This window comes from Zonotrichia leucophrys, chromosome Z (assembly GCF_028769735.1).
Source record: "Zonotrichia leucophrys gambelii isolate GWCS_2022_RI chromosome Z, RI_Zleu_2.0, whole genome shotgun sequence".
Classification (NCBI taxonomy): domain Eukaryota; kingdom Metazoa; phylum Chordata; class Aves; order Passeriformes; family Passerellidae; genus Zonotrichia; species Zonotrichia leucophrys.
In genome coordinates this window covers 55,125,603-55,149,574 of record NC_088200.1, presented here as the reverse complement: position 1 = coordinate 55,149,574, position 23,972 = coordinate 55,125,603, and the positions used below count along the sequence as shown (strand labels likewise).

Genomic DNA, 23,972 nt, shown 5'->3' with positions numbered 1-23,972 from the left:
GTGCCCTAGTATGTCATGTTGATGGAGAAGTACAACATGCCAGGTCACATGATTATTCAGCACAGCATTAAACTGGGGTGAAAAAGGAATTAATTTCAGGGTTTATACAACGTGGGGAGGTCCTCTGTACACAAGATGGTGCATGGTGATAACCAACCAACTGTGTTGCAGAGACAGCTGGAAAAACTACTCTACAGCAGTCCCTCTGTTTCTTTATGTTAACTTTACATCACTGTACTTCCTAAGATATTGGCGCAGGGTGCAAAGATCCACCCCTCATAGCTGCACCCGAGGAACCATGGTGACATGCTCATGACACATTAGGGCAACACTGCAGACAAAACAGTACATTTTCCAACAGGGGCAGATTAGAATTGGGTGTTAAATGTGCTGTTTGCAGGAGACTGTTAGGTGAAGGAAGGAATGCCAATCATAATGCAAGATCAGTACTCAAGATCTCTTTCAAGAAGAGGACCATCCACAGTATTTATCTGCCCAATTCAGCACTGAAGCACCTTTTAAAATAAATATTTCATCACTTATTGCAAAAAACAACAGCAGTGGTTCCGGCAAGGACAGCATACTGACCCGAATGAGATCCATTTCCTGACTACTTTCCATAAATGTCCAAATCTTTGGGCTTATCTCCTCCCACATTCCCCCGAGGTCACGAAACACACCCAGCTCCTGGAATGTCCTGTTCACCTGTCACAAAGCAGAGAGGAAGGTTATTTCCAAAAGCTGGCAGAAACCATCATGAGCTGAGAGGGTGTACTGAGCCTTCGATAGCAAGTACATGGGAGGTGAGAGATTAGGGAGGCTGTGCTTTTGTAGGCAATCCTTCCTAGGCTTGTGTTTGGGTCCAATTTAACTAGAGAGGATCAGCTGCACAGCCAGAGGACACAGCTAATGCTACATTATTAGATGACAGGGCTAGAGTTACCTCAGACATGACCTTCCTTACAGCTGGTGTATCTGGAGTGTACAAGATCTTCCCAATCAGCAAGGGCTTCAAAGCCCTCCAGATAATCCTGGAAAGCGGGCTGGATTCCAGGTTCTTCATTAGCTCATTGCAGTAGGGTGCTGAAGAAGAGCACAAAGATGAGTGGCTGAACAGCACAGTAACAACTGCAGAAGGCATAGAACTTCAAGAACAATCAAAGCATTTTTCAGACGCAAACCCCCTCCTTTACTGCAAAGCTTCACAAAAAGCCCCTTTTAGCCCAAGCCTGCACAGTCTGCCCAGAGAACAAGGAGCAACCAGGTAGCCTCCAACACTAAGAGCCACAGTACTAGTTCTGTAACACTCCCACAACCCCAATGCATGGCACAAACAAAATTTATCTGGAAAAGGTCAGATTTCCAGAGGCTTCAAGTGTCTGCGCTCCCTCTCCCACTAATGCAGCCCCACTGCACAGCTTCCTGTGTACGCTACATAGGTGGTAGGTAGCAGGTCCTTGGGAGACTCTGCAAGCTGATAACTTCTTCGCCTTAAGGGCATATGCAGGACAATATGCCTTTGTGAAATAGCAGTGAATATGTCCCTCAGGACCACCTACCTTCATCTGTGGAAGTTTGGAAAACGCCAGCAGTGACAATCATGAAGTAGATAGGACCTCAGACTATGCCATTGTTACACTTACTTGTGGAGTTATCGTAGAAGTTAATCACATCATCTTCAGTGCTGTTGCCTCCAAACAGTGCTTTGTAATTGTTATCCTCATACCAGTTGAGGGATTTAATTTTGAGCCCTCCACCTTCAGGATGGCCGCATACAATCCGTGACACAGCCTGATAGATCTGTGTAGAGGAGTTTGAGGCATTCACATTGTTCAGGAACATCACCTCTTGTCTCATGTCACTCCAGCTCTTCATGCTCAGCAGCTGGAGGGGAAGGATGGAGAAAAGAATGGAAGCAAGTATTGAACAGGATTAGTAAAAGGAGAAGGTCTCTCTGTGCACCTTCAAACCACAGAACAGATTTTTCAACAGATGAGAATCCTCTTGAACACCACAACAAGGGGAAGAACAGGGAAAACAATTCCCCACCACCACAATGGAAATCTCTTCTGAGCAAGCACTTGGGATATATCCTTGCCAAGTTCTTTACTACTGAGTTTTCTACTCCAGTGCTGTGGGTGGTTCCTGGCCTCCCTGCCCTCTAACATGGAAGCTGCTTGCTCTCCTGGTTGCACAATGACTTACATTCCAGTGGAGTACCCTCACAAGGACAGGTGGGGTGGGGTACATAGAGTCAGAATAGGAATTAAAGGAACGACACCAAGTGACTTGTGGGTCACAAACTGGATGAGCCACAGGCCACACCAGTGTCACCTGGCACAACTCCACCCAACCTCCACTGATTTACACCAGGCAGCCAGTCTGATCTCTCAGATTGTCATCACTTATTCCTGCCCCAGAAACTCCTTGCCCCATTGTCAACAGCATTCCCAGAATATCCTTGAAAACAAGCCCTGTTGCAGCCAGGACCCTGAATAAGCCTTGCACATAGCCAGTCACTGCAAGGAGCCTTCTGCTGGCCAGCTGACCTCACACCAGGCCTGAGGTGACAACATTCAACCAGCCAGAACAATTAGTACCTCCAGACTCATTTGAGAGGCATAAGCCAGACAATATGCCTGTAATATGCCATGAACAAAAACACCCTGCCCTCAGCCTGAAATATTCACTGCATTAATGTTGCCATACTCAGGCTTATGGCCAAGCTCACCACAACACAAAAAGTAACCCACCCACACAAGCACTTGTTTCATGCTACACTGGAGTGTTGCTTTCAGACACCCTATCCTGAGGTGTCAGGACATCTTCAGTGGTGACAATGAGTGGATGCTAAGAAGAAATAAGACAAAGGCAAGAATCCAGGATACTTCCTTTAAGTAAGCTTCCAGCTCCATTTATTTGCAGCTCAGGGAACTTCTATTTTCTAACCCTCAATGACTTTCTTCCATGGTGAACTCCTAGAATTTAGAACAACCACAAGGATTTAACATCCAATATCACTTGAAAGAACCTCTTCTCTCTCCTTATCTGGCTGTGCTCAGCTCCCTTTGGTGTCATGTGGTTTTGTTTTTTGTTATTACTGAAAGAGATGGTGAGCATTCAATCCCTATCTCTATTCCATGTGCCACTGAACCCTACAGGTATTTGTCATATCCTCAACTCATCTCTCTTGCAAGCTGAACAGTCTCAACCTACTCCCTTGTTCCTTTGGTGAAAGCCATTATACTCCTAAATGTCCTAACTGGCCTTCTCTGAACTTTATTCCAGTTATGCTATCCCTGTCAGAGAACAAGAATCTAGATTTGTCTTCCTTATCAAAGGGTTTTGTATAGCATCGTGGTAAAATCCTACAGCTGGTTCTCTATCCCTGTTTAAGTGTTTTCTAGAATTTTATCTGATTTCTTGACTCCTGCTGAAACATCAGGTGACATTAACTTGGATGTTCTCACTGTGCTGTCCAGAACAGGCACATGCACTTAACAGGGTTAGCAGAGCTGATGAGACACCTATTTGTAACTGCTTGTCAACTGCATCTCAGAAACAACTTCAAATGCTGTGTCCAACTGCCGTTTTTTCAGAAACAATAAGAGAGTCAAAGACCATCTGCCACTTTTGCTCACAGTGCATTTATTATCTGCATTTATTTAAACAAAGGTGGTAGACCAAAGTCTAAGACAGCTGGGAAAGCCAGCCAGCAACAATGCTGAAAGCAGCAGTGTGCTGGAACAACCAATCCAAGTTCACCCAAGGAAAGCACACTTGAGACTCCTTGGCCTTACAGTGGGAGGCAAACCCGACCCTTTGCAAGGCCCATCTGTCCATGTTTTAGATGTGTCAACATCTGGAGGAAAATTCTTGATGCTAAACAACAGCTACTACGTGTCACCTGCACAAGGAGCCACTATTTTCAGATGGCTAAGAGCACATGACACACTGATATAATGCAAGACAGCTGTAAGAACAGCAGAAATCTGAGTACAAATATCCAGATTGACTGATTCCAGTGTACTTTCATTTCCTTGCTACTCACTGGTACCTTTGCCTGCAGCCTGGGCACCACTCAACCTGGCTCTAGGTTCAGGGTAACCTACAGGACATCAGCATCGTGGAACATGAATGAAAACTGTCGCACAACCGGTTGTGTTTGTTACATATGGTCATGCAGATGTTTGGATTTGATGATTCCTCACCCAAAAGGCCAAGGCTGCATTTCAGGTGTGACAATTTGAGTGTGCAATTCAAAGGGATGCTTCAGGGAGTTTTTGGTATCTTAGCTAAAAGAGCTCATTTTTGCCCAGCAACAAGGCAGCTGTTTCAGCTAAAGCACCATAAACTCCCTAACATGATAAGCAAAGGTACTTAAATAGGAAGTGCAGATGATTCCTGTGAACATATTTAGTACTAACCATCTTAAAGGGGGATTGCATTTGCAAACACATTTCTACAAATTATTTTGAAACAGCTTGAGCAAGGAACTTTGTTTCATCTTTGGCACCAGCCTCCTTGCAATTTATATGCAGAACTGATCTTCTTACACCTCTGAAAGCAAATATGTCAAATGTGAAGGGTTACTATGCAATTTCTTATTCCAGACATCAGACCTGGCTCCCTAAGTGTATCTAAATAGTTGTCCTTGCTCTTGGTGTTTAATCTGCCCTCCAAAAAGTTGATTCAAAGAGTCCAAGGACACAGATCCAATCAATCCCCATACTCCAAGACAAATATTTTGTTCAGACCATTTTCTAATTAAAATTCCCTGCTAGAAAGGCTCCTAGACATGGCACAAACAATAGTTCTCTCCACCCCCTCAAGCTGCTGCCCTTTGAAACAAGGGAGCAAGTCCCTCCTTTTCACACAGAAATCCGCCTGACAGACAATAAGAAGTAACTTTCGGTCAAGCCATCTGGAGCAGCTCATGCTGTACACAGAGCAAAATGCTGCCTTTGTTTGCACAGCAGGGCAGAATAAAAGTAGTCGTGCCCAAAACAGCTGCCAAGCAAAAGGCACGTTACCCTGGGACGTTTTCAGCCACATCAGCAAACCGAGTATCACGTGGTTTCAATTATTTTTATCCCAGACAAGAAGAAAAGCCAAGCTTAAATGACGTAACAGGAAACAGCTGTAGTCAAACTCTGAAGGGCAGCCTCCCTGCTAGCAGCAAAAGCTCTTCCATGGTCCTAACTGAAGCTGATCCTGGAATCATATTAATTTCAATGTGAAGGGAACTGCGCATCAGGTTGAAGGGCTCGGGGAGGGGTGCGTGCCAGGAATTGTTGGCTGGCACGGCGCAGGCTCCCGGCAGCTGCCCCTCCGTGGGAGTGAGGCGCAGGCTAACCTGGAGTGACCCGCTCTTGTGCATGCTCCCAGAGGTTACTGCCGTTCACGGCGCAGAGCTCTCTCGCTCTGATGCAAAGGCGGAAGACTAGCAAAGGGAGGAGGAGGCGGCGGCATTGTTTAGCTTACATGGAGGCGGTAGCACTGTTTAGCTTAGATGTTGTGATTTCTGCTCCAGGGAGAGAATGTTTTTGACTAACAGCAGCACTTCAAAGTCAAAGCCAGACAAAAAAAACTAGGATAGGTTTCTGGCTCAACACCCACCCCCTACCTCCCCCAGATTAGGACTTCTGATTCAAACTTAGGTATGTAGAGCTTTTTTTCTTAATCCATCATTTCACCTGCAAAAACAAATATTTACAGTCTCTAGAATATCAATTTGACTGTGCAAATCACTGGGTTTTTAGTGTTGTGATGTCATTGTGCTGAGTGCCCCACAAGACTGGAAAACAATCTCTGGCCCAAAAAGTAAGATAGATAAAGAGGAAACAGTAGCTTACCACTACTAATTTAAACTATAATAGCCACAGCACCTTTTCCACATGCCATACCCTCACTGCACATGAAATCCAGTAGATACAATCAATTAATAACCCTGATGTGGATTGGCAACTAAATGGGAAAAAATAAAAAGGAAAGCCTCAACATGTAGTTTGCAAGGCACTACCTGGCAGAAGACGTACTGCAAGCCCAACTGTTGTGCCACTGCTGAGAAGACAAAACACTACAGAAAATGTCCTAATTCCTATTATGGTATTTATAACTTGAAGTGCCAAGAGGTTGCGATGTGCATGCTGCCTGCACACAGGGAAAATGGCTGTACGATGGGGAAAAGTTTCAAAACAAGCCAGGGATTTGACTATAAGTTGCTCCTTGTACTTGATCACAGGGTAAGATAGCGACCACAGTGATGTGTTTTCCTTACACAAAGGCTCTTCTTACCTCTTTAACAAGCCTCCCAATGCTCTCTCTCAAAGTTTCCACAGTTTCTGACAGATCCCACAAGGAGGAATTGAAAGAAAGTTGTCTCTGTGGGAAGAGAGAAAAAGAAACTAGAAGTTACTGCAAAGCACAAATGAAGAGATTAAACTTTTGTAAACATTCTTGTATGGAGCAGTTAGGACTGTTTACATTGGTGGGGAAGATGGAGCTGGCTTTCTGTGTAATGTTGAACTTAAAATACCATGGGCTTCTGCACCCTGCAATGTGATAGGATCACCCCTTTCTCTTCTACATAGATGCCATAATCAGAACCATACCAACGAAATGTTAAATGCATGCACATACACTTACAATGCAAAGAATGACTTGCATTCCAGGTCACAAAACAAGTACAGTCTACAGGACAGCACGTGAAATCCCACAAGCCAGTGCAAAGAAGGGGATTGCAAAATCAGTACAGCGGGGAAAAAGACAATTTGGTGGGTACAAGTTTTCAGTGAGACTACACAGATACAAAGATACTCAGATACAAAGGACTCCCTACTGCAGTGTACATTATTACTGAAGTCCTCCTATCAGGTCTTAATATTCTTTATCCAAGCCAAGGGTGTATTTTAAAACAAACAGCTTCCAGGAAATAGCTGGCATGTACTGTCACCAAAGAACAAGACTGATAGGCTTCCAGAAGTGGAAGGTATAGCTTTCAGGAAACAATTTTCTCTAGCAGGAAGTTACATTGAAGACAACTTCTTGTTTCCAACTCCTCTACATTGAGTAACTGGTGGCCTGGAGTTCAGTTTGTGGTGTTCTTTTTCCCTTTTATTCACATATCTGGATTATCTTTCATGGAAAACATTTGGGCACAATCCTTGTTTCAAAGGAATGAAGATTAAAACAAACGTCTAAGAGTTCCTATTAGTAGCTTGTTGCAGCATTTGAAAGCATGCAGTTATAAAAAGCATAGTATAAAAGCATATGCATAGAAAGCATAAAGTTATATCACTGCAACACACAGATGAACAGCCAAGGCCCTTGATTTTAGCACATATCTTTCGAGCTGAATCTCTTCCCTTTCACATCTTTCTTGGGGCAATTTCTGGAAACAAAGCCTGGAAGTTTTAATTTGTTCTGCTTGATCTGCTGGAGATGGATAAGACCTGGTCAGTGCCAGCTATTGTAAATGGGCACTGTTCTGCTGATCTGCTGGGATGTTTAAAACTCTTCTGAATGCACAGTTAGTTTTTGCTCCAAAGCCAGTTGCAAATTCAGGGAGGATTCTCTAACCTCTGTGGATGTCTACTAAATGCAGTCCTTACGGTTTGGATAAATAAAACATATCATGTAGGAGAAAAGCAATTAAATATCCCACAGGCTCCGACTTTCAAGATATATTTAAAGAAATTTAGCCAGCAAATATCAAAGCTATTTATCTGCTCTACCACTATAACTTTAGCAGTAAGATGAGGAAGATGAGGTAGAAAGTTCCAGGTTCATGCATAACAAGAGATACGTTTGTTCAGCTCCATATATATATATATATTCATCAATCTCTACATAGATTTGTGTTCACTGCATTCAGAGGTGATTCAGGGACAGAGTGGATGAAGAAAAGTTTTCTGAAGATACTAATTGGTTCAGAACAGTGAAAAGTCAACATCCAATTGCAAAGGATTACTGAACATCCTCCTACTGACACACTGTTACAAAGTGCCAGACAAAATTCAGCACTGCAAAGTAAAGTACATTGGGAAAAGACAGTTCTACCTTAAGATACCCCTTGTACGGTTCTGAATTAGCTAATTCCACTCCCCACAGTTTTGGGTTCTCCATCTCTGAAGGAGCTCAGGTACAGACAAAGGCCATGATTCAAGGTAAGAATGGTTTTTGAAGGAAGAACAATAGACCCCAGTTCTTCCAATGAGATGTGTAAGGACAAACAGAGGTTATGACAAAGGTCTGTAGACTTACAAGTGGGATGGGGAATGGTAGTGGGATGACTGCCTTCTGTGCCTCGTCATACAGAGCTAGAAAACTTCCAGTGAAATGATCAGTTTAAAACAAAACTAAAGGAGCTTCTGCATATGCAACTTAGTCAAAACAGAAAAAAAATCAGTAGACTCTACACAACGCTGAAAGCATTCTGAGTTTGAGAAAGACTCAAAAGAACTAATTGAACATCACAATCTTACCAAATGCTATTAAACAACAAGATCCCAGCAGCACATGAGAGTCTGTGTTGCAAGCTACTGAAGAACAGGACATTACACTGAAGACATGTTAAGTGCTTGCCCAGTGGCTGCATCCTTTCACATGCCTCCATTCAGGGCCACTGCTGGATTATCAGTCAAGGACACTGAGCCTAACAGGACTTTTGCCTGACCTTGTACATCTTAGGTGATTCAAGGAGCTTGCAAACCTTACTCTGAAATGTGAGGAGTATCCATCTATCCTTTCACACCACCACAGCACCCTGACTTTTCCTCCCTAACAAATCCATATAATTTCAAGATAATTTCTCACCAGAACTTGCAACAGTACCATTTATATGGAGGAAGTTTTACTCTCTCTACCACTTCTTCAACCTCAAAGCCAACTCAGGAAGCCTCTCATAAGTCATAATGCTAAATGCATGCAATACAAAAGATCAGCAACAGAACTAGAATCCTAGTATAAAATTTTATTTAGAAGCTCTTGTTTTAACTGTATCACTGCCCTTTGGGCAACACTCAAGGTGTTCTGGATAATACAACTGAGGAGCAGGTATGTAAAATGTTTATTCCTTGCCCTTCTTTTTATAAAAACAGTGCTGTGACATTTAGAGCTCATACATTTTATCATGCATGCACTTTATTTTTTTAAAACCTTGATCTGTCCATAATTTGCTAGTAATTACTGCATTTTTGAGAGCTACTACTTAGAACATTTAGCATTTCCCTGAAGCTGCAAATGCACACACATTTTAAGCCAGCAGAACTGAGTGTTATCATCAGGGTCTCAGCCCACACACTCACTCACTGATCATAGGGCTCTAAATCTTGCACTCTCCCCTTCATGTTTTAGCATAAATATTTGTGTCAACATACAATCAGGTCAGCCATTTTTAATCCGGATCAATTCCATGATGAAATTTACTGCATCATCTTGCAGAGGGAATAACAAACAGGAATGAAGAGGGAAAAAAAACAAGCAGGTGGATGTCAGGCTAAGTCATATGTATTAAGACATTTCAAGAAACTGTAGCCACTTAACTGCCCAGATATCAGAGAAGCACAAACTTCCAGTTTACAATTCAAGCCCTTGGTGTTGAATTTACAGAGTTCTTGCACACAGTTGCAAGCCCTTGTATTAACCTTCTTGTACTAATATGCTGCCTCCCTGTAAATCACAAAATAGTGCAATCAGTGAAGCCCGTGTTTAGTTACATAAGCTCAAAACCTGTCTGCAAATTGCTCTTGCACCTGCATCTGACTTGGCCCTTACTTTGCTTACTGAAATGCCTGGCTGTGAAGTACATCAAAGGGATTCAGACAAAAAAAAAATAATAATAAATCTTGACAAAGTGCTGGCATTGGTTTACAGACTCTGTAGTAGATACAGAGCATGCTATCTTCAGTGTGCATGTCCAAGATTTGACACACGATGCCTCCAATAAGCTGTGTCAAAAGCCTCCTTTGTTCCCGAGCAGAAAGTTCCCTCTTTGTTCAAGGATGTTACTGCAGGTCAGGGCACTTTTTAGCCTCTAAAGACACTAAGTTTCAAATGTGTTGGTTGTGATCCTACAGTTAATTTATCCATTTTGTCTGGCCACATTGAAACCAGTTAGTTTTTTGTTTCATTCACTGATGCTTTACTGCAGCTTAACTACCAGATACACTGTGACACATTTCTGAGGAAAACCGTGGACCTTTCCCAAACAACAGCAGGCTTAGACCTGCTGGTTTCTGGACTCCTTTTTCCCCGTAAAGACAAGATCATGAGCTAGCTTCTCAGAAGCCCCCCAAAACTGCACATAATGTCTTAAATCTATACTGTTGTTGCCAAGAGGACAAAGTGGCTTATGAGTGTTTCCTTCCACCCACAAACAATATAGACCTAAGAACACAGACACTCAATATCTGCTTCTATAAGCTAAGCCGCAGAAGCTTCCATAAATAAGAAAAGCAAGACAGTCTCCATAGGGCCCAGAAAACCAATTCTGAGTGGTACAATAGCTGTCTAGTTTCAGCCCCTTCAGACCCCAGAATTCTAGCACCTTTGAATGGTTTAATGTAAATTATGTATATATGTGCATATACATATACAACTGATGACAAGAAAGAAGTTATAGTGAGTCCTCTCCAAACAGCCCATCTCTGTTACAATTTTAGTGCTGCCACCCCATCTCTTATTGCTTATGGGTTGTCTTGCTCTTCCAGCAGCAAAGACAAAGTACAGATGGAAGACACGCGGAAAACAGAAGATGAGCTGTGGAAAGAAAAAGTCACTGACTGCGACACAGTGTGCAGGAGAGAAATATGATTCCAGTGCTTGATAATGACCCTCTTTGACTGGGGACAAAGCCAAGCAAGTAGTACATGACTTTGAGTACTGAAAGGCTCATCAAATCTGAAATCTCACACAGTAGACAAAAGAATATTTGTTTTAGTGGGTAACAGAGTTGGTTCTGTGGCCCCTTCTTCACTCTACTGTCATTTCTAGCACTGAATTCCTCAAACTTCCATATTTTAACAGATATTGCAGATCCGTAGCAAAACATTATTGGATTTTCCTAGATCCAAGTCTACTCTAGTCTCCAGTTACCCAGTAAATAATATATTTTCTTGAAGTTCAGTGAATTCTCCCCCCAACACCCATTCCATTGGTTGATTTTTGAAAACAGGATTTTAAAACTTGACTCTGCTTCATATGATTTAAACTTGCTTAAAGGTTATGGCCCATCAGTGGCTAGAAACTTCTGTACTCAGTAGCCCCATGCTAAGGGCAGAGAGCAGTGGTTTTAGCACTCAGCAAAGCCAGGCTTAATGTTGGACTCATCCAGCCAAGATACAACATTTGACTAGAACACAGGGACAACCAAGAGGCTGTTACTGCGCAGCATAAAGGCTTTCCTCTTGACAAACTGAACTGCAGACCACATACACTTAAGCTCTGCAAGTAGCAGACTGAACAGGAAGGATAAGAATGACAGGAAGAAGCATATTGTTCATGCTCCCATGACGAAGAGTAACCATCCTTCTCATTTCTAATTTCCTCTAAGCAGCTCTGGAGATGGAAGGATGAGTTCCTAGACTGAAAAGACATGGAAAATGTCACTGTGTCAATAATAGACTCTCACTGGTGCACCAGTGAACTCACCTGAAGAGGCTTCAAAGGATTCAGGTTAGCACGGAAGGCTTGCTCAGCTGCATGGAGTTTTTCCTTTGACAAGGTGCAAATGAAGGCTTCAGAGTCCATGGCTGCCGTCTGATTTTGGATCGTTAGAAATTCAGATGATGTTGAGCTATTGCAGAGATCTCTCAGTCGCATTCGATAACCAGATACAATGACCTATGAAAGTGGGAAAAGCATGCCTTCATCTAAGACTTCAACAAAAAAATTGGTTATTGCTCAGACAAAGCAAACCATTCGTAACATTTCCAGATAGAGGTGAGGGGGCATTCTTCTCTACAGGTTGAGTAGCCCTTATTCATATGCAACTCAGTTCCAAGAAAAACCCTGCCGAGAACATGGGAGAGAAGCCCTGGGGGAGGCAGGTCCCTCTTCACTCTCCCGCAAATATGCACGAAGCAGCTGTGATCCTGTCCTCCACAGCAGCCATTTCCTCCAACGGAGGGTACATGCATTGCCTAACATTCAGTTTTCTGAGAAGTGAGCCACAGAGAAAAAAAACAAGGCTTGTGACCAGACACAAGTCTGGCAAATCTATGTGAAGGGCAAAAGACCTATGCCCCAAACTACTTAGACATATCTGCCAGCCACATTTTCTATGCAGTAATGAGTCAGAATCATCTCCCTTAACTCTGAAGTATCTACTCACTAACTGCTGAGACAACTGTTTTACAGTGTTTTTGAGCAGATAATGTATCAGCAAAAAAAAAAGTTATCTTACTAGCTGCAACAAATGAGATAAGATCCTAGAGTCTTCCTTCACAGGCATATTTTTCTTAAGGTAATGGTTTCCTTGTCAATAATGTTTCCTAATCCACATGCAATCACCTTATTAACGAAATTGATAAAATCCCTCTGAGTTATCACCAGACTGTTTCAGACCTGATAAACAAATTCTTTTAATAAGGTCAGTTACCAGCTTCATGTTTGCTGAACAACAAAGTCCATGCCAAAAAGCTGCATACTTCTCAAAGGTGATAAACAAGAAAAAATCCAGAGTCTACTATTGGAAAGAAACTTTTGTTTGCCTTGGGGCTAGACAGATGGAACCATTTTATTGTAAATGCACAGGTAACAACAGCTGTATACTTAATTTCTTCTTTCTGTTGTTTCCTAAGTGCATTGCCCAACTTACAACAACTAAAGAGGATTGATCTACATTCCAAAGGAGTTAGCAGCTCCTGAAGCAGGCTGGTAAGTCTGAAATTTTTCGTCTGTCAAAACCAAAGGGGTATGCACAATCAGGGGGAAAAACTGCATTATGTTCAGGAAACAAGCAAATTGAACTGACAGGAGAGAGAAGGGATTTTTAATGCAATACTCATACAAACCTTTAACTTTCATCCGTATCCATATGCCAAAAATCAGATGTTTCAATGCCACACAGCTCTGACATCAAAAGATTTGCCTTTTGAAAATCTGGGGTGCTTTTTTTCTTGCCAGCAGAGAAACTACTATCAGTGTTATAATCATGCTGAAAAGGAGATATTTATGGGGCACTGAAATAACATTCCCAGAACAAGCTTTCCTGGGTGAACACATATTAAAAACAGTGTCCCCCAGTGCCTCAGTGTTCACTCACAAAAAGCGAAGATGATCAACCTTCCACCATTCCGAAAATGTCCACCTTTTTCACACAGAGTTTAGGCTCTTTTGGTGAGAAGCTGCCTTTTTCAAGCACTGAGGTCCAGAGCATGAGACCTTAGAAAAAACATCCTACCTATCCATCCTGAAGTACCTAGTCTCTCCAAGTCAGCAAGTTCTCTAATCAGTTGCAGTCATCTGAATCCGTGGTGTCTTCAGCAGGCAAAAATACATCTTAAATGACAGGTTTAGTCCCCTAAGGACTCCCAAAATGCCAGGCTCATGCCTGAAAGCAGTCATAGGTAATTGTTCTGTCCTTATGTCATACAATTCTCTCCTTGGGACTTTTTCTGCTTCATGAAACAGAGATTTGTTCCAAGCAGAATATGCACTGGCCATTACTATTTACTCTTCACTGATAGTCAATGCTGCAGCACTGGCCCAGGACCTCACTGTTCCTTCAGCTTTTCAGAGGGACGAGACCTATTCCCACCTCCCACACAAGAGCTGTCTGGCCACACCTGGACAACAGCAGCATACCAGGCTTGATTATACAGCTGCCTGCCCACTGCTGATCCAGGCACCTTCCAAATTCCACACCCTTCTGAGCACACCTACCAGGACTGGAAAAACACAAGGCTGAGACACTCAGCCCCAGGAAGCAACATGCCCATCAAGACAAGGCTTTGGTTGCTTTGATCTCTTTGCACTAATTTCAGTATGCTAGATACACAATCCTGCTGGACATACTGGAGTGCTGTCACTACAGTAACACCAGAGAACAGTCCCATCTCCTTGGAGACTTCACTTGATTGTGTAGTATAACTTCTGGCCTCACTGAACAACCCCAGGACACCAACAGACAGTAGAAGCAGGCTGTATTTGCTGTGAAAGGTTGGCATACTCTGGACAGGCCCTTTTACCAGATGACTTCTGAATGAAGCTGTGACCCACTCAGAGACCTAACAAATACTGCCTATTAATACTGAAGTCACTAAGCAGCTCAGCAGTGAGGTCAGATCTCCAAACCAGATCTCCAGCAAAATCAAAGATGTCCATTTTGTGAGTCAGATAAAGTCCTTCTGCAGGAAGGGAGAGGTCTGCATCTCTAGTTACCATCCGTATTAGAAAATTGCTCACAGAAAATTTCATGGGCCACTGCTCTGCTCCACAGATTAACATCCTGGTGCTCAGATTAGCTCTTTTTGCCATCCCTAAGAAGAGAATGCTGTTATGCATTAGTAGCATCACTCCCAGTGCTTTAGCAGAATCAGCTCAAGAATTACACAAGAGCACAGCCTGAAGCATTCAAGAAGAATAAGGTGACTGACCAGTCTTTCACCACCCTTCAGACACATTATGTAGAAAAAAGCTAAGCTTTTTCCTCCTTCCATTTCCATATACAACCAATACAGAATGGCAGTCACACAATGTACAGTGAGGTTTTTTGCAGTTTTGCCTGTTTGAAAAATCTTTCTGCCTGTCCACTAACTTAGGGAGAATGATAAGAATGCTCTTGCTGCAGTCTTCCAGTTACCCTCCCAGAACCATCTGTAGCGTGATTCTGTCTTAATCTAATTATTTTCAAGTAAAACGAAGCTTGCAACCTAAAATGGATAAGAATTTTTTCTATACTCTACATTTTTTAGTAGAATGTATCCTTAACTTGTAGGATAACTTATCAAACTGCACTAAAACAGATGGCTTGAAAGAATTCACTGAAGAACAAGACAATATGTGCAAAGAGGGACAGCAGCTGTAACTATGGGAAAACAAAGACTAAAAGGACAATTAATCCATTCCACTTCAATGAAGAGATCTGATACGGAATTGATGATCAAAACAGATTTCCTCCTCCTTTTGCATACCCTCTTTTGCATTCTTTCAAGAGAACCCTGGGTCTTCCTTTGAAGTCTATTCTGACTTCTGCACTAGAAAGGATACTGGTGGACTAATTCATCAAGCCTAGCAAAAAATGTGTTACAAGCTTGACAATGACAGCCATCGCATGAAGGGCCTCTTGCCCACTGTCACCACTCACTATGTTTATGACTGCAATCATGGAGCACTCAGGATAGCAGGACTCTTGTACTAATATATCTGTCTTAAAGCATTGGCCACAAACCTAAACGTAGAGCTCCTTCTGCTGCACAGGAATGTAAGGCAGAGCAAGACCTAGAAACCCTGCTCCAGTCCAGGCTGAGTGGCTGAAAACAGTCAGGACATGGCTAGCAGCTCAATTAATGTTTTACTTCCATTTTTTTAAAAAAAAGAGGAAAGAAAAAATTCAGTTTAGCCTGAGGGTACTATTCTCTTATGCAGGTCAAAACATTTGCTTACAGTCCCAGTGTCCTTTTACAGCTTAAAAACAAATAAGACAGTAAATTGAGGGCAAGATGGAAGACACAAGCAGGGAATACATTTTCCTCTGTATTTCTACAGCACCTAGCAGAGGGGTCCAGCACTGTGGATCTTGGCACTACAGCTAAACAAACAATCGATAAGCATTACATTAGGAGTTGAAAGTACTCTTTACCTGCTGGAGGTTGACCCTTGCATCCAGTAACTCCTCTACGGCAGATGATGGCATGGACACATTATGATGAAGGAAGTCAGAGAATGTCTCATTGTCAATCAGGAAATCCCGAAGTTTCAAGTCTGGAAAATGACAAGCAAAAATTCTCATCACAGCAAAGCCAAAAGGAAACTCATGTGAGAGCACTGAAAAGGAAAAGTCAAGCTGATAAATAGGGGAGAGGGAATTACACAAACCATAGCGCAAAAGAAAGAGCAGTTGCTGGTAAAGGACTCTGAAACTTGGCAGGCTTCAGAAATGTCAATCTGTGATGTCTTGGTCTCAAATAAAACCCCAAATCAACAACAAAAAAAGCAATCAACCTTCAAAACCAACTCCCATTAACATCATTACTTCAGGTCAATTTGCTCATACATACAGAGAAGCAAGGCATACCAAGTTGCTCCCTTGATCTGAAACCTACTACAGCATTAGCACTTAATCCCTGTGTTGTTACTGAACATAGGACTGGGCTGGTGCATGGACCACTAAGGGATTTACTAGACTTAGTTAATTATTTTAACAGCTGATGTACTCTATCATTAATTTCAAAGTCTGACATATGCAGACACACAAGTATGATACTGAAGCACAGATCTAGGAAACAATCTTAGCTACTTGGAATTAAAAAATATATTTGCAGCATTATTTCCATTTTCTTTCCCAATTGCTTCACCTTCTCAAGCAATCAGTGTTTCAGCTCTTGACTTTGAAACAAATTTGTACCTACCTCACAGCAAAGGGGAACCATCTGGAAATAATAATCCAAGCATGCTACTAAAGTCGACAAAACTGGATATTCCGAAGCTGATGCTCAGAGGTGACGCTGTTTTGGGTTGTTTCCTTGGGTTTTGTGTGTAGGTTTGGGTTTTTTTGTGGGTTTTTTTTGGTAGTTGTTTTGTTTTTTTGTTTTTGGTTTCTTTGTTTTGTGGTTTGGTTGGGTTTTTTTTTTTTTTTGGTGGAGGGGTGGGGGACAGGGAGCAGTGTTTAGTAGATTTGGTTTGGCTTTTGTTGTTGCTGTTTTCTTTAAGAGAGAGAGAGAGGACAATGCTACAATTCTATCTCCATAATGCTTAAGAAAGAAGTGATGAGCAAAGCATCTATGCCAGGAGGAGGTGAGAGACAAATCCTATAGGATTTACAAGAGTGAAGATTTCCAGACTGAGGTACAACTAGCTAGGTGTCATGCTGCGTTTTCTACTTAAGGAAGACAGGATGCTGCAACCCAGAGCAAATAGTGGAAAACAATGACCCCTAAAGAGAAAGCAATGATATGGAGGAATCAGGGGCTTGTACCTTTACCCTCCTATAAGGGACAGCTGTAACAACCTTTTTCCCCACCTCCTGTACAGGAGGGGTTTTATGATTTGGTTAGGTTTTTTTGTGTTTTGGTTGCAGTTTTGTTTGGTTGGTTTTGGGGCTGGTTTTGGGAATTTTTTCCTGTCTTTGTTTGTTGGGGTTTTTTTGGTTTTTTTCTTTTTTTTTTTTGCTTTTTTTGGGTTTTTTTGTTGGTTGGCTTTGGTTTAGCTTGGGCAGGTGATACTGTCACTAATGGGCCCCATCAGGAAGAAGTAGGGTGTGCACTCAGGGTGCCACGGGAGGTGACAGGGAGACCCGGCGGTTCGGTGCCACTTCTGCCTCCCAGGCTGATCCTGCCGGAGGAGCCGGCAAGGGGAGGAACCACGCGCTCTGCTCCTGCGGCACGAAGTACATGGGGTTACTGACGGTCATTGCTCCTTCATCTACATATCCAGTTACAAATTCCCCGTTGCCTTTTTGTTCCACACGAAAAAGTAAATCACCCGCCTCAGCTGAGGCAAGGCGGAGGTTACTCTGGGGCAAAAGTGTCTCCCTTGCCTTCCTCTCTCCCACACAGCAGGACCACTCGTGAATATGCTGGTTTTGAGCATGCTGTGCAAACACCCCACTTGAACCCCACCAGCAAAATCTACCATCACCTCCACTCCCTGCCCGGGAAAAGGCTGGGAAAATATCTGGCTCTTGCAATAACGTAAAACTGTCCTTCTCTTTCCAGCAGAAGCTAAAGCACCCTGCTTCACCGCAAGTGGAAGAAAAACTTCCCCCACCCCGATTCCTTGGTTACTTCCTACATGTGCCAAAATCCCTGAACACTTCTGCAGCTTGTTTATTTTTTGGTGAGATCATCAACTGTTCAGAAAGTCAGAGGGACAAAGTGGGGGGGGGGCGGTGACTGAAGGCATAATGGCATGCAGAGATCAGATGTTTGCAAGATTTTTCATTGAATCTGCCCCTACTTAAGATATTTTTCAAGCTTTTCTTAAAGGGCCACATGCCTTATGGGGAAAAAAAAATAGTAGCCAAGCAATAATTCTTCCGCTTTTCTGTTTCCTCAGTGATGTGTTGCTTTTTCGTTTGGCTAGTCTGTTTTATCTGAGTTTGGTTTGAGGTTTTTTCCCACATGGAGATATGATTTTCTTGGTCAGGGGCATATTCTATATGCAATTGCAGGAGTACAATCTGAACTACACTGAGATTCCTGCTGACCTGCCTGTAATCATGAGGGGGAGTAACAAAGAGTCACCATCTTTCACAGCTGTAATTAACCAGCCCAGCATTAGCAGAGCATTCATCCCCTGCCTTTTTTGTCACGCCCAGCATTTTCAGACTCACTTAGCACTAGAATTTGCTGAAAATCAATGCTGCCTTCCAAGGAACTCCTACAAACACCTTAACGAGTTTCCGTCATCATTTGGAGTAAACTATGAAGGAAACAGAATAAGGTTACCAGAACTGTGGGGCAGTGTTTGGCTTCCAGAGAGCTGATCATGAAGCCATGATCACTACCCAGGACCACACGTGAAAGCTCTGCGAGACCAAGGGACCAAATCCCAACACCACAGTCCTGGCTGCAGTGTCCTAAACACACAGCCAGCCTTTTGTACCATGCATTTTCTCCTCCACCCCATCTGGTCCTACTTTCAGGCCTTGTGGGTCAGTGTCTTATGCAACTCCTCTCAGTTATGGAGGCATGCATAACAGCTTGCACATGAAACAACAGAGAGCACCAAACACTGCCATGCATCTATATTCTCCCTCTGGAAACCTTAAAAAGTTGCGGTTTTGCACAGGTTTCCTCTTGAAAACAGCTACTCCCATTCAAGATGACTGCTTGCCCACTAGGGCCTAAGGAAACAAAAGTGCATTACTTAGGAAAAAAGCCCTCCAAAACAGAAAGCAAAAGAAACCGTACATCTTCTGAAGGCTACTATGAAGATTATTTAATAATCCAAACACCTGGAGTGGATGGAAGAACACATTTTACTACCATGGGCCTACTACTGCAATATTATTCTGCCATAAAAATTTAGACACACTATCAAGTTACTCAAATATACAAGACAAAATGTCAGCTCAAACATGATATAACTTGCGTGTCTCCTCTCTTGCTTGAGAGTGGCCAAGAGCATCATTACAGTCACACACTGCAAGCTCGTGGGCACAGAACAATGCACTGGAGACCAATCTCTCCACATACTTTGACATGGACATGCAGCCTTTCCTTGCCCCTCACCTTTATCTTCAACAGAAAACCAAGGGAGCTGCACTCCTGCAGGCTCCTTCACCCCCAGCACAGGGTTCATCTTCCTGACTAAAACCATAAGCCCAAGCAAGCAAGCTAAGCCCTAGGCACAAATGGGGAGATAAACTTGAGGCCACACTGAGCAAACACACTCAAAAGACTGTCAAAAACTGCTGACTCAGTGGTGGTATAGTCAGGAGAAATAATACTGCGACAGCGTTTCCCCATGGCAAACAGCTTTTACGATTTCAGTCCTCACATCAAGGGAGCAATAGCAGAGAACAGAGACTTTTGCTTATAAACCATGCAAATAACTCCCAAAACCAACAAGTCTGGCAGGGCTGAAATGCCTTTGTTGTAATTAGCTCCAGTTTGGACATAATATGGCGATGCAACAGGAGACCATCCCCATGCACATGAAACAAGCAGAAGAGATGTCCATATCCCATGTGGGACAGAGAGAAAGATCCTTCATATGGTCACATAAGGAAGCTTCCAGCACAATTCAGAACTCCCAGGCCTGGAGGTCTTATGCCTTAACAACAAAATGTCCCTTGCTCTCTGAAGTCACCAGTCAGGATTCGACAATCACACATGGCAGCATTTCATGAATATTGTTTTCACAAAAGGCACAGCTGACCTTCATTTCCACACAGTTCAAACAAACCTTGGGGGCTGCCTTCTAGGCATCAAAACCAGAAACTGATGGATTTTCATACTGCAGAGCATCTCCTACTGTAACACTTCATTACATCCTAGGATTTACATTTTACTGACAACCTTTTCCAGAACCTTTATGCCTGGCCACAGTGGTAGGCCAGTCAGCCCTTGCTTAAGAATCAAATCTTTGTGACAAAAGAAAAAACAAACCCAAAATGTATTCAAAGAGCTCAAGACAACCACATGAATTAGTGAAGAATCTCTATGCTTGCTATATTACTTATTAAAATGAACATCAAAATAAAAATATGCATTATTTTAAAAATAGCAAATCAGCTCTCCGGTTCCATATAGACCAGAGCTGAACACTGATTGTGCAGTGAAGGAAGTGTCTGTGGTCCAATAGCCACAGGGTTTTATTTTCCTCATTCCAGTAACACATCCCCAGTTACTTTCTTTCCCAAGCTCAAAAGGTGGGTCAAAGCGCAAGAAAAGCCATGGCTGGGTATCAGTTTTAATTTGCTGATTCTACTACAAGTATGATCATAACAGGTCCCATAGTAAGCAGTAAATTTCCAACAGCACTGGAAAGATCCACAGACAAGTGAAAACAAGAAACGCATTTAGGGGCAGGTTACAGGACAAGATTCATCTGTCAAACTTCTCTCCCATTCTTTCTTCTTTCTGTGAAAGAAGATACTTCCTCCAGAAACTTAATGGTGCAGTGTCCTTTAAAATCAAACAGCAGGGTGGGAAAACAGAACCCTACAGAAATTGTGGCAATGTTTTTCATATCCTGAACACTGTGTTCTAAAAATAGAAGGCATGCAAATGGAATTCAATGTTATCTCAATCCACTGCAGAGTGCAAAGCTCACCAGGTCTCATGTTAATTTGTGGAGTTTCTGCCCATCATCTAAAATATACCAGGTTTTCAGCCACTTTAAAGTTAACAAGGTCAATGAATATACGGTGAAAGCCAGATCTACTTCCCAGTTTCACATACCTTAACTCTATAAAAAAAGTAATGAAGGGAAGGGGAGAAGCAGCTTCATGCCTTAAGTTAATTCGGCAGCTATGAGGAAAGCAGGGCAATATGTCTGATCTGTAGACATGGCTTCTTGTCATAAGGAGACTCCTCTCTACTGATTAAACATGCAAGACTGAAAACAATTATGTTACTTCATTTATATCTATTGCAGTTGGGGAGACTTGCTAGCCTTTGGCTAAGGCTGTATTCATCATAGCCAAATATCAATGCAACAGAAGATGGTATGAAATTCTGACCCTTATTTCTTGCCAGAGACTGTTCATAGGGCAACCCAATCATTTTTGTAACAGCAACTAAGGTGTCACAGCAAGATCAAACAGTAAGGCAAGATGAGGCATGAGACACTTTAGCTTCATTCTTTAGAATCAGCAAGGTTTCACAAGTGCCCAATGGAGACGAAAAAAGAGAATTGGGTTCCCAGCTCAGCATCTGTCTCCACCAATTAATAGAAGGAGCAAAGCAAGGAAGAATGCCAAGCAAGCAAAGAATGTACTTTCTTGTCCCTGTTCAAAGACTCCAGATTCAAAGCTCCCCATTCAGGTAAAACTGCACTTCTACAGGAAGGGAAGGCCCAGTCAGACTGCAAAGCTGGCTCTCATGTCTGTGCAAAACTGTGCCGAGGTGTGACTGGAGAACAAGGTCACAAGGCACCCTAGTCAAACAGGTCCACTTCACCCAGGGCACTGCTTCTTCACTGATTATACTTCCAGCAACAGGAGATTTGGAAAACACAAGCCCATGGAGATAGCAAAGCTGAAACAACAAGCAGAACCTCCAGCTCCAGCAGTGAGAGCATTTACTGGTAGCACACATGACCACTACAAAAATTCTAGCTAGACACGTGTCTTTCAGGAAACCCTCACATGGTGAGATGACCAGGGCAGGCAAACCAAAATGCTGCCACAGAATGACCTTGTACGCTGGAGGTCTGTATTAATTTTTCATTATCTGGGAAGTATTCTTCTTGAATAGGTGAGAGGTGCACTTGAACACCTGGACTGATTTTCATACTCCTTACCTACCACTGTGATTTATTGACAAAAGATGTTTGAAGCTACTTTCCACAGAAATAAAAATGGGCTCTCAAATAATTTCAAACAGCAGAACCAAAGACTGCATGACTTGTAATTATATGACCACCCAGAGTAAACTGACAACCATCCAGAGGAAACAGCAATCTCCTAATGGTGAACCATGCTACTTCACTGTACCCTACCAGGCCAATAACCCTGACTGACAATGTGAAAAGCAAAACTTCTTGCAGTGCTAGGCAAGCAACAAATTTTCACCTGCCTTCATAATACTCCTAACCTTGGACAACACATCCAAAAAACATGATAAAGGAATATTTTTTAAGGTTCTTGGCTTTTTTAGCACTCACTATGTTTTAATTATTCTTTTACTCTGGGGCAGCTTTCACCCTGTGAGGTGAGAATAGCTCTCAGAGCTACCTGTGTACCTATTAATGCTGGCAAGAGCTAAACTGTCTTCTGAAAAAGTTGGACAGCCATACTCTGATTTGCTTACGAGAAATCAAGCAGCTCAGCAGGCCTGTTGTGCAGGATCAACTAGTGTGAAAATACAAGCCTAATCTGCCCGCAAAGTGCTGTTCCTACTGCAGCCATGGCCTGACCTGTTTTACAGCAGGCTACAGCTCTCTGCCCTGAAAGCCATTACACATCAAACAGGGCTGCCTCTGCAGACACTAGATAATACTTAAGTGAACACCCCATTAACCAGGGTCCATCATCTTCGTATCTCTGCCATGCCAAATAGTGATGTGAGTAAAGAGAAGGCAGCCTGCCATCCATCTCCACCAGCTAGCATCTTTCCTCAGAGAAAGGGAAATGCTGTGCAACAGGCCCAGGTCTTCCCTCTCATCTTGTGACATCAGGACCACCTCCATTCCTCTCTAAGTCATGACTTTTGCTTGGAAGAGCTTTAAATATATTCTAGAACAATTACTGTGGCAGAAAGCACAGCTCTCAGCATGTGCCAACGCACATACACAAACCAGCTAGCCTTCACTGGGGGTACACTGACCTCAGGCATGCAGAGCCCATTAAGCCAAGATCCCACCTCTACCCTTGCGAAGCCAGTATCAACCACAAGGCTAATACATCCCTTCATGCAGTTGTTTTGCACAAAGGCCATCAGGCCCTCTTCCTGTATGACACACATGACAAGAGAAAGACTCTGCATCAGAAAGCCAAGACACAAGGCACAGAGGAAAAATCCTCAGGCTGGCCGCCACAGCCCTGCCAGCAAACACAGCCTGCAGAGCTCCTGCCTAACGAGGGGCACACCCAGCCACCTCCCTAAGCCCCACACTGTGCCTCAGAACAGATATTCTCAAGACTTTCCCTGTTGTAAGGCAAATTCTGTTATCTGCACAGACAACCATGAAATAGAGTTTTTCAACAAAAAAAGCAGAAAGAAATTATGCAGACTTCCAACAGTGCAAAAAAAATAAGTAGGCTTAAAGGAAACACGTTAAGAATAGTCATTGTATTGCTTTAAGAAGTAAATTCTGAACAGAACTTCAAATTGCATGGCATTATAACTGGTTGAAAATTCTCCTGCTAATGTTCACAAAATAAGGACAAATTTCTAAGGCTCTGAACTGGCTTTTTAGTAACAGAGATGATGGAGCACAGATGTGACGATATAAAATACTTCATTAATACAACAATATTATTTTTAGGAGTGGTAAACCAAATAAATTCAGGGATGGTATAAACTACAGAGAAGGCCCTCCAAAGGTCAAACCCAGCACAGGGCAAGATGGGTTCTTCTACAGAGTCAGGAAGTAATTCTTTGATGTTAAGACTGGATTTTCACAGCACTGGGAATATT

At 42.7% G+C, this 23,972-nt stretch overlaps 1 protein-coding gene across 2 annotated transcripts in view; it reads right to left on the bottom strand.

Annotated features, from left to right (window-relative positions):
• The window catches only part of ABCA1 (ATP binding cassette subfamily A member 1), a 90,114-nt gene that overhangs the window by 29,729 nt on the left and 36,413 nt on the right, over positions 1-23,972 (bottom strand). For both annotated transcript variants that reach the window (XM_064735163.1, XM_064735164.1), the window contains exons 6-11: positions 15,806-15,927; positions 11,653-11,844; positions 6,298-6,384; positions 1,644-1,884; positions 944-1,083; positions 589-705 (exon numbers count right to left, since the gene is read on the bottom strand). In XM_064735163.1, the coding sequence (XP_064591233.1) occupies positions 589-705; positions 944-1,083; positions 1,644-1,884; positions 6,298-6,384; positions 11,653-11,844; positions 15,806-15,927 (899 nt within the window). The remainder of the gene's footprint in view (positions 1-588; positions 706-943; positions 1,084-1,643; positions 1,885-6,297; positions 6,385-11,652; positions 11,845-15,805; positions 15,928-23,972) is intronic.